The sequence below is a fragment of the Leptopilina heterotoma genome, unplaced genomic scaffold, assembly GCF_015476425.1.
Source record: "Leptopilina heterotoma isolate Lh14 unplaced genomic scaffold, ASM1547642v1 Lhet_183, whole genome shotgun sequence".
Taxonomy (NCBI): domain Eukaryota; kingdom Metazoa; phylum Arthropoda; class Insecta; order Hymenoptera; family Figitidae; genus Leptopilina; species Leptopilina heterotoma.
Genome location: NW_025110901.1, coordinates 1,009,603 through 1,021,531, shown reverse-complemented (window position 1 = coordinate 1,021,531; position 11,929 = coordinate 1,009,603). Strand labels below are relative to the sequence as shown.

General features: G+C 22.7%; 1 protein-coding gene across 1 annotated transcript; it reads right to left on the bottom strand.

Annotated features, from left to right (window-relative positions):
- Window positions 1-3,417: 3,417 nt before the first annotated feature.
- On the bottom strand, window positions 3,418-9,461 carry LOC122500311 (T-box protein H15-like). Its single transcript, XM_043609183.1, has 3 exons — window positions 9,396-9,461; window positions 8,812-8,888; window positions 3,418-4,392 (listed from the first exon to the last, which is right to left on the bottom strand). The coding sequence occupies exons 1-3, from the start codon at window positions 9,459-9,461 to the stop codon at window positions 3,801-3,803; spliced, it is 735 nt and encodes a 244-aa protein (XP_043465118.1). The 3' UTR covers window positions 3,418-3,800.
- Window positions 9,462-11,929: the final 2,468 nt, after the last annotated feature.

Here is an 11,929-nt window from a genome sequence, read left to right as displayed (position 1 = left end):
GTAGCGATAAAAAGAAACGTCAAATCCCGAAAAGGGTACAAAAGACATTTCATTCAATTTTTAGAAAAAAATTTAATTATTTTAGAAAAATAATAATAAATAATCATTGAATTAATATAAATTTTTTTCTTTTTTAGATATACATTAACAAACATTGAGGACTTTTTCTTTTTCTTGTAATTGTGAAACGGAAGTAAATACAATTTTCTCATTTCTGATTGAATTTTGTGCCCTTTTCGGGAAATGAATATCGATTAGAACATAAATAACGATAACAAGAGGCCATGATATGAAATATACAGCTTATATTACACAAATGGAGGCAAGATTACCTATCGGTCGTATATACAATATTACTCAATGATATCGACGTAATCCTGCGTTTTTTTTCCTTTCATGCAGAGTCGGCTCGAGATCTATTATTCAAAATTACTTATTTACATTAATAGATTTAAAGAAGAAAATATTTTTTTATTTTTTATGCATATATGGCACATTTAAATTAGATTTTTTTAAATATAAATTGTTCTAAATAAATTAAATTTCTCGAATTTTTCAAAATTCGTATAATGTAAAGCTTGTAATAATTGTAAAATATAAATATAAACATAAATATTCTTTTTTTGTTTCAAGGAAAAGAAGTTAAACTTCTAGAATAAAATTCTCGTTCTACTTTAAATATAATACTTTTTTTCACTTCGTTTCCGAAAAATTTAGATATATAATTTAAAATATTAAAATCTTAATTTGAATTTCAATATTTATGGTAGAATTTAAAATATTAAAAAATAAATTTTTTTTACCTTTTTTATAAATAAATTTTTTTTTTTTATTTTTTTTTTGTAAAGAAATTAGAAGCTTTTCAAGAAATCTAAAGCCGACTCTAAATGATTTCGTGATAATTAGAGACTTTTATAATATAGGTTTATTTATGTTTTTTTTAAGTACAATAATATTCACGGGGCCGAATTTTAAACGAATCGGGTCAAATATAATATTTACAGATATAGAAATATACTTGAATAAGTATATTTTTTGGGAGGGGCGAAAATTGTGTCACGACTCATTAAGGCCGTTATGCGAGGTAATTTTTCAATAAAAATTACAATTCTACAATAATAATCAGCCAACACAATGTTGAAAGAAAAAACAAAATTTAACAAATTTCTAATAGAAGAAAAATACAAATTTAATAATTAACAATTTCGAAATATTGTCCGAGAGGAAAAAAACGATGGAAAATATTTTTTTTTTACTTTTACTATTATGCAGTGTTTCAAACATTGCGGAATTCGAGTTTTACTCAAAAATTTTACTCACATTTATGATTTAAATCAGGATTTTCAAAATTAATTCTGAAAATATTTAAAGAATTTTTTATTTTAATTGGAATAATACGAGAATTTTTTTTATTTATAATAAATATTTATCGAATGAAAAAATATTTGTTTTAAATAGAAAAATTTTAATTGTTTATCGAAAAAATCTTTTTTTAATCTATATTTTTGAAATTTATCATGAAAATATTTTCAAGGATTTTTCATTCATTTGAATTCGAATAATAGGTGGATTTTTTCATTTAGAATAAATATTTGTCAAAAGAAAAATTATTTATTCTAAGTTGAAAATTAAAATTGTTCTCGGAAAATTTTTTTTTTCCAAAAAAAAACTTTGGAAATTTAATTTTTCATAAAAATATTTCAAAGAATTTTCATTCACTTGAATTTGACTAATAGAAGGATTTTTTCATTTGGAATAAATATTTATCAGAGGGAAAATTGTTTTAAGTAGAAAATTAAAATTGTTTAACACAATTTTTTTTTTTTTCTATCAAGACTTTTAAAATTTAATCTATCATGAAAATATTTTCAAGGATTTTTCATTCATTTAAATAATAGGAAACTCTTCGAATAATAGAAGAACTTTTTCATTTATATCAAATATTTATCAAAGGAAAAATTATTCGTTCTAAGTAGAAAATTAAAATTATTAACAGAAAAAATCTTTTTTCTTCGAACAAAATTTTTGAAATTTAATTTATTATGAAAATATTTTCAAGGAAATTTCATTTATTTGGATTCAAATAATATAAGTTTTCTAATTTCGAATAAATATTTTTGAAAGGAAAAATTATTTGTTTTAAATTAGAAAATTAAATTTTTTTACAGAAAAAAATCAAAAATTCTTTCAATCGAGATTTTCGAAATAAAATGTATCGTGAAAAAGTTTTCAGGATTATTCACTTATTTGAATTCAAATAGAAGAATTTTTTCATACGAAATAAATATTTATCTAATAAAAAATTATTTTTTTCAAATAAAATATTAAAATAGTTTAAAGAAAAGTATTAAAGATTTTTTCAATCCAGATTTTGAATTTTAATAATATTCAATTAAAAAATAATTGAATTAATAATTAAATAATAATAATAAGAATAATAATAATAATATAATTAATTTGAATTCGAATAATAGGTGGATTTTTTCATTTAGAACAAATATTTATCATTTTCAAAATATTTCAGTATTTGAATCCGAATGATGGAAAAACTTTTTCATTTGGAACAAATATTTATTAAAGAAAAATTATTTTTTCTAAATAGAAAATTATATTTTGTTACAGAAAAAAACCAAAGATTGTTTCGATCGAAATTTTCGAAATAAAATGTATCTTGAAAATATTTTCAAGATTTTTTAAATATTAGAATACGAATAGAAAAATTTTTTCATTCGGAATAAATATTTATCAAATGAAAAATTATTTTTTTCAAATTGAATATTAAAATAGTTTGAAGAAAACTATCAAAAATTTTTTCCATCAAGGTTTTGAATTTTAATTTATCGTAAAAATATATTTTCATGATTTTTCTTTCATTTGAATTCATGACTAAAGTTTCGAAGGTTCAAAATAACGATTATTATTTAGATATTTTCAAATTTGAATATCATTGGAAAATATTGTTTTTAATTTAGAAAAATTAATTCTTAAGTAAATATTCAATTTTATTTAGGTATTTATTTTTTTTTATAGTTATTTGGAAAAATATTTAAATAGAAGAAAAAAATTCGTTCATTTATTCTTAATTATAAGTAAATATTTAATTTGAAATATTTTTTCTTTTTGATAGTAATTTTGGGGAAATATTTAAATAGAAAAAAATTTCGTTCATTCGAACAATCAAAACTAGAAAATACAAATAAATTTGAATTTTTTGCAGAATTTTTCCATTTCAAAAAAATAAATATTTCCGCATTTAAAATAAATATTCAGATTTAAAACAAATGTATATTTTCATTAAAAAATAAATATTTGCAATTGAAATAAATATTTGAGTCACACTCCGAAGAAAGGTACCTAAGAAGCAAAAAAATTTGATGTTTTTAATTTTTTGAGTAAAAATACAGAAAAAGGGTCAATTATTAATTAAAAATTATTTTAATTAATTATTAATTAATTTTTTATTTCGATTATTAATATCGAAAATATTCAGTGAAAATTGGTTTCAAATTCAAATAATAAAAAAAAATCTTTTAATGAAGATAAATCTAATACGAACCTAACGAATAATTCATTTGCTTCTTAGGTTTTCTTGGGAGCGCGAAATAAAAAAAACAATTTTGAAAATTGTTTTTAAAAAAACGATAAAATACTGTAAAAGTAATATAAAATTTAGTAATTTTAACAAATTTTTCTGCTTCTCTATAAATATGGAAAAAGGAAACAATTCCGACCCATCTGTCCTGATTATGAGAGGAGAACCCTTGAAATTCCTTAATCGAGCCTCAGCCCTAAATCTTCAACTACGAGGGAGATAAATCTTGAGCCTCGCGGCAGAGGCTGTCAGTTGGAGAAGGCGTGGCTCTCCTCGAGGGCGACGGCGAAGGTAAAACAGGGGTTGATGATTTTGGAGTAGGCGATGTGTGATAGGGCGAGAATCTATGATGCGATAGTGCCAGTGCCGATGGATAGACGGGTCTTGGCGCTGCAGGTCCAGTTGATTGTTGCTGAGCACTTGTTGCCGCCAATTGTTGTTGCTGTTGTTGTTGATGATGCGCAGCGGCAAATAATGTCGGTCCAATTGAGCCCCACCATAAGTGACCCAATTGTTGACGTTGCTGTTGCTGTTGACTGGAACTCGCGGCAGCAGCTGCGGCCGCCGCTGCCGCTGCTGAAGCCGCTCCCGGATAGACGAGTGTTGGATTAACAAGAGCATATGGAGCGGCGGCCGCTGCAGCCGCTCGCAATAATAATTGTGATTGTGCCGCCCAAAGTGCCTTTTCCTCGAGGCTCAAATTATTTGCCGCTCCCGCTTGCAATTGATCGATCTCAAATGGAAATCGATGGGGGTACCTCTGCAAATGCTGTTCCGCCAACATTGTCTCCATCGTCTCCCTGAAAGGGTAACTGCTCGATTATGTACGTAGTCTTCTTAACGAAATGATTGACTTCTTTTTATTTTATTTTCGGAATTCTCGAAAAAAAGAAATAGAGGGAGATATTAAAAAAAAAAAAATAGATCGAGAATTCTTTTTATTTCTTTCGTTTTTCAAATTCTAAAAAAGTAGGGTAAAAAGGGTAAAAAAAAGTTTTAAAAAATAAAAAAAAAACTAGGTAAAAAAATAGTTTGAGAATTAATCTCCCCAGGATTTCTGTGTGAGAGAATATAAAAAAAAATTAATAATTATTAATTACTCAATATTAAAGAATACAAGTCTTGGACACTATGACTTTTTGGAGTCTTTTTCGACCATTTTCCAGAAAGACAACTTTTTTCGTTTTATTTTAAAAAAATGCGACTTTTTTGCCTTTTTCCAAATATGACAAGAAAATACAAATTTTTTGGTACAAAATGAAACTGATTTTGACACTAATAGTGTGTAAAATAAATAATCAAATTCTTCGAAAATTATTCTTGATTCTTGATTAAGCTTGAATCTAACGGACAGTCAAAACAAAAGTTAGTCAAATGTCACAATTTCATATTTTTAACTGAAAAAGATTAATTGAATTTTAAATTTTGTTTTAGTGGAAGGGTTAATATTTTTATTTTCAACATTATAAACAATTAAAACTTCTGTTGTTTAAAAATATTAGAATATTTTTAAAAATCTAATTATTTAGAATTATTATTAAAATTTTGCAAATAACAATCATTTTCAAAATTTTTAATTGTAAATTCTTAAAAAAAAATGAAAATATTTTTTTAATAAGTCCAAAAATTCTTTAATTATTTTCGAAAAATCACAGTAAAATATTTTTGAGTAAAGAAATTTTTAGAATTCCCGTATCATAATTTTTTAAAATTGAATTATCTTCAAAAAAGATGAATTAAAATTTTTTAAAAATCTACTTTTTTTTAGAAATATTAACAAAATTTTGGAGAACTCAAACATTTTAAAAATTAAAATTCTTTGTCAATAAGAAATATTGACAAAGATTTGTCAACTCTTGTTAACAAATATTTACTACTAAACTACCAAAATCGTTTCTTATTGACAGAAGATTGTAATTTTTATTACAATGCAACTTCAAATTGTTTAAAATATTGAAAATTAAATTCTAAACGATTTCACCAAAACAATTTAAGAATTAAAGTGTCTTTTTCTTTTAAAATACGAAGTTATGACATTGAATTAACTTCTGTTCCCATTTTTTCTCTGATTCTTCCATAATTTTTGGAAGATAATAAAATTTTCGAAATATATAATTTAAAAGTTTTTAAATAATTGAAAATTTTTGTACAATTTTTGTTGAAAATGTTTGTTTCAAGGAATTTCATTAAATAAGTTTGAAAATCAAATTTTAAAGAATTTTAATAGCAAATTTTGGAAATAAATTGAATTCTTAAAAATTTTAATGAGAAAACTTCAAAAAATAAAAATTTGAAAAGTGAATGAAAATTCGCTTCAAAAATTTGTATTTAAATATTTTTTAAAAAACTAATTGTTAGAATTTTTTTATTATAAATTAATGTTTTAAAATTCAATTATTTTCAATATTTTCAATGAAATATATTCGAAAATCTAAATATTGGCTAAAAATAACATTAGAATTTTTTAAAAATCTAATTATTTCGAATTATTATTAAAACTTTGTAAATAACAATCATTTTCGAAATTTTTAATTGAGAATTCTTCAAAAAATTGAATATTTTTTTAATAAGTACAAAAATTCTTTAATTATTTTCAAAAAATCACAGTAAAATATTTTTAAACAACGAAATTCACAGAATTCTTGCATCACAATTTTTTCAAATTGAATTATCTGCAAAAAAACATGAATTAAAATTTTTTAAAAATCTTCTTTTTTAGAAATATTAAAAAAAATTTGGAGAAATCAAACATTTTCAAAATTTATATTTGAAATTTATCCAAAAATTGATTAGATTTTTACATTGTTCAAAAATTCTTTTGATAAATTTAATTATTTTCCAAAAAGCACATTATAATAATAAATTTAAAAAAAACTAATTCTTAGAAATTTCATCCTACAATGTTTTTAATTTTAATTATCTTGAAAAGAAGTGTATTAACATTTTAAAAATATGCTTTTTTTAAAATTATTATTAAAATTTTAGAGAAATCAATCAATTTTGAAATTTTTATTGAAAAATAATTTTCTTCTTTTCTTCTTACAATTTTTATAAATTATTATATTATCTTCAAGAAACGTTAATTAAAATTTGAAAAAATTACTTCTTTTTAGAAATATTATTAAAATTTCGGAAAAATCATCTATTTTCAAGATTTGCAACTAAAATTTTTCAAAAACTTGACTATTTTGTATTATTTTTGAAAAATTATTTTAATAATGACAATTACTTTAAAAAATGTTTTACTAAATTAGAATTATTTATAAATTTTTCAATTCTATATTATTTTAATGAAAAAATCTATCTTTCAAAAATTGTTTGAAAATTTTTTGAGAAAACTGAGTTTGAGAATTTTGTTATTATAATTTTTTTTAAGCGTTAATTATTTAAAAAAAATCTGACGAGTTAATAACAATTATTTTAAAAATTATTCTAAAAAATAATTGAATTTTGAAAGAATTAAAAAATTTAATTTCTTTATTTAAATAATTGAATTCTTAAAGAATTTTTGGAAATGTATTAAAAAAAAATAATTGATTTAGAGAAGTTTAGTTAAAAAGTCTAGAAAAGAATTGAATTTTGAAAGAATTAAAAAATTTAATTTTCTTATGTAAATAATTTAATTCTTAAAGAATTTTTGGAAATGTATATTTAAAAAAATAATTTATTTAGACAAATTTAGTTGAAAAGTCTAAAAAGTAATTGAATTTTTGAAAAATTTTAAAAATTGAACTTCTTTATTTAAATAATTGAATTTTCAAAGAATTTTTGGAAAATGATTTTGAAAAATAATTGATTAAGAGAAATTTAGTTAAAAAGTCTAGAAAATAATTTAATTTTGAAAAATTAAAAAATTGAATTTCTTTATTTAAATAATTGAATTCTTAAAGAATTTTCGGAAATGTATTTAAAAAAATAATTGATTTAGAGAAGTTTAGTTAAAAAGTCTAGAAAATAATTGAATTATGAAAGAATTGCAGTTGTAATGTTTGGAAATAGTTGAATTTTAAAGGATACTCTCTAAATCAGAATCAGCGAAAACTCACTGATTCTCAGCGGATAGTCGCTAATTCAAATAGCTATAAGTATGCCACTGAGAATCAGCGAATAGTCGCTGGTCCAATCAGCGGTTACGTATTATCGAATATGGCAGCTGTATTAATTTTCTTTTCAATCAATTTATAACCAACAATTATAAAATTTTGCAATAATATTTGTCTAAAATGTTTACGGGTATATGATTTATTATTTTTTATTACTTAAAACACTAATATTTTTGTGAATTTAGAGTTAGATTTTCATTATAAATTTATTTTTCCAATTCAAGGAAAACCACTTGAAAATTTATTAAATTCACCACCGAAACCACAGAAAATATGCTCACTTTAATGTTTACTTTTAATCACTACTCACTAATCACTAATTTCATCCAATTTAAATTAATTTGTCACTAATGTAAAAAAAACATTCCGCGTAATGTGACACATTTGCATAGAAATGACGCTACGAGTATTTTACACTTCTGCGCACACGCAGAGTTTACTGATTGCTTCAGTGACATCCACTGATCTTCAGTAAATTCCACTATTTTTCAGTGAAAACTTCGTTCACTGGTTAAAACAGCGCTTTTTTCGCTGATTCAGATTTAGAGAGTATAAAATTTAAATTAAAAAAATTTTAATTCGTGTGAAAAAAGTAAATAACAAGTATTTAAATATTTGTTTAAAAAAATTATTAAAATCCTGAATAATTAAATTTAAATTTTGTTGAAAAGTCAGGGAACTTTGTTTCTATCTTTAATCGACTAAAGCGACTCTTTTGTCCCTTAAAGTCTATCCAAGGTCTGAGAATACTAAAAAATATTGAAGTATATTGAGGATATTAAGAAATATTAAAGAAAATTAAAAAATATTAAAGTATTATAAGGATTATTGAAGAATTTTAAAGAATTAAACAATATTAAAGAATTATAAAGAATTATAAAGATTATTGAAAAATATGAAAGAAAAGGGTAAAAATTCCGAGACAAGTTCCAATAATGAAGTCCTGAATGGCGTAAATCTAACAAGTTCCTTTGTATTGTTGAATTCTGCTTAACATTCTCGAAGCGAACCTCCTGGGAAGATGTAATTTCTCATCAAGGTACCACTAGATCTACTTTCTAAATATCCTTCTACTCTTTCGTTCCGCTTTGATAAAACTTTATATAAAATACTAACCTTTCAAAATCCGTCAATCGCGACGAATCCCGAAATCCCTTCGCAAAAGGATTACTGTCGATCTTCAGCTTCGTAATCTAAAACACAAAGAAAAAAACCCCAATTAGCAAAAATAGATAGACTTTATATTTATCAAATGGACTTTTTAATCAAAGTCTTTTTTTATGAAAGACAAGTTTTCAAAATTGCAAATTTTTTGCAATAAAAAAAGAAAAGAATTTTCTCTTCTTAAATTATATGAATAATTAATGGAATAAAAGAGTACAGTTTGATTTGTTCTTTCAGAGCTACAAAGTGCATTCCTGGAAATTGTTTAATGAAATTAAAAAGGGCTTAAAATGATTTTCGTCTGGTTGAATTTTCAATCGTTCCTGTTCCGTCTCATTCTCTCTCACTCTACTTAAAAATGGACAGTTTCCAGCTGGAATCGCGCCTACACATCAGACTTATATAATTGGCAAAATCACGAGAGTTGAAATGAAAAATTCACTGCATTTCGGCCTTTGCAGTCATGTGGCAAATCCACCGTAGACTCACGGTGATCTTATTATACGAGTGCAGCAGTGGCTTCGCTGTTAAATTACGTCAACCGGAATGGCAACGATCCGTGTCGGAAAAGCCTCCTCTCGTCTCGAAACGCCACGTACCATCGATCGGGAGTCAACGGCTCGTAAAATTAGTATATAGGACCAGTCGCAAAAAAAAAAAATCGGAGAGAATAACAGAATTGCTCGACAGCAAATCAGACGAGATATATATACAAAATAGGGGATGCAATTTCTTTTTTCTTTTTTTTTAGGGGTGTGATTCAAATGGTTTATATATATACTCACACCCTATTCGATTGTCATCAGAGAATTATTTCCCTTTTTGTATTATATATAAATGGTACAGTTATGTAATTGGAAATTAGTTTGAATTAATCGTTGTTTGTAATATTTTTGAATAATTTCGCTCTTTGCGAGATTACAGATCAAAATTTAAATATGTGAAAAAAGGCGAGAAGGTTGTCACCTACTCGACTTTTTTCACATATTTAGAATTTTACTTCGATGAAGTTCATATTTACGATTAAGATTAAAAGAAAATTATATTTTTTATAATGAAGATAATAAATCTTTAGACATTTTTATTACTTTGCAAAAACTCTCTAAATTTGAATTAGTAAAAATGATTACAAATTTGAATTAGAAACTGACTTTTTGCTTTTTAATTAGCAAATTTTACTAATAAATAGCAATTTCTACTAATTTATTAGTCAATTTTATTAATAAATAGCCATTTCTACTAATTTATTAGTAAAATTTACTAATTAAATAGTAAAAAGTTAGTCAAAAATAATTCAAATTAGTCAGCATTTTTAATAATTCAAATTTAGAGAGAATGTTTTTATTCAATAGTTTTGAAACATTTGCTTATAGGAAAATATTTTCCCTTCTGAATTGTATTGATAGTAAACGTTGTCAACTTCACACTTTTTTAATTTTTATTTTTCCTAAAAATTTTGGAAGATTTTGAAAACGATGCAAAATATTTTGTAGAAAATATTTATTTTATATAAAAAAAATTGCCGAATGAGAAAATTGATTTTTACTATTTTTTACACATTTTTTCATAGAAAAAAATATTGTATTTAAATTGAAAATACTAAAGAAAATACCATTGTTATTTAATTTTATTATTTGAACATTCATTTGTTTATCTTTCTAGTTTACAATCTAGTTTGTAAAATATAAAAAAGTTACCATACTTAAATGATTTGAAATTGGATAGAAAAATAATTAATTTTCAATGAAAAAAATTGAATCTGTATTTTTTAAAATGGTATTTTTTTGTTGATACAAAAAAAATTTTAAGAAAAATAAAAATTCAGAAAGAGTCAAAATATGTATTTTCTGAAATAGATTTTATTTTATGTAGTTAAAAATATCGGTATAATCCCTCCCCTTAAAATTGATTAAATTGATTCAAATTTCAGTTTAACGAAACTTTTTATCGATTGAAAAATTATTTAGTTCAAAGATTCAATTAATCTTCATTTTAATTAGTTAAAGTATTTTTTGACTGAAATTTTTATCGATGGAAATTTAAAAATATTTCAATACTAATTAATCTTCGCTTCAGTTAATTCAAAATTAAATTTCTCCAAATTTTAATCTAGTTCAAAATATAATTTATTCAAATTTTAATTCTATTCAATTTATAATATTTCTGAATTTACATTTTTTTTCAATTTTATTCGATTTAATTTTGAATTCCCAAAAATTTCTATTTTATTAAAATTTTAATTCAATTTTTAAGTAAACCAATTTTTAATTAATCTTAATTTTAACTGGGATTTGATTCAAATGTCAGTTTATCTTTATTTTTAATTATTTTAGCTACAATTATCGATGCATGACAAATTTTAATTATTTTTTTGTTACTTTTCACGTTAATTTTTCTGTAATTTTTTTTATCACTTATTCAGGAAAATAATTTATCTCTTAATTTATTTTATGGAAGAAAAGAATAAAAATTCTTTTTTTCCTTAAAATAGGTGAATTTTTTTATCCATACATAAATATTTATAAATTTTTTAAGAACATTTAAAACAAATTTTTGTGTTTCTAAATTATTATTAGGTTTGTTTTTTAATCTATAAATATTAAAATTGTATATATTTTATTAAAAACTATCATTTTGGACAGAAATTTTTTTTAATATAAATAAAAATTGAGATTTTTCAAAATTTTTCATTTTTGTACTGAATTTATATGTTAAATTTAAATTCTTAAACCTAATTCCAAAAAATTTTGTAATACTAGCAAAACTATCCGCGCGCAAGCGCGCGGGAATGTTGTGTCAAACTGCTTATTTTAAACAATTTAAACTCCATTTTATTTTAAAAAATGTTTAAAGAAATAATTATTATTACCTAACAAAAAGTTTGAAATAATTAAAAGTGGAAAAAGTTAACAATTATAGAGAATTAAATTTTCATTTTATATTATTTTGAAACTTTAAAGTTTACAAAAAAGATTTAAGAACTTCGAACTTCTAATTTTTTTTAAATTCAAATACTTTCACTTAATGGTCTCAATTTAAAAAGAATTTACATTACTGGACCTGAACTATG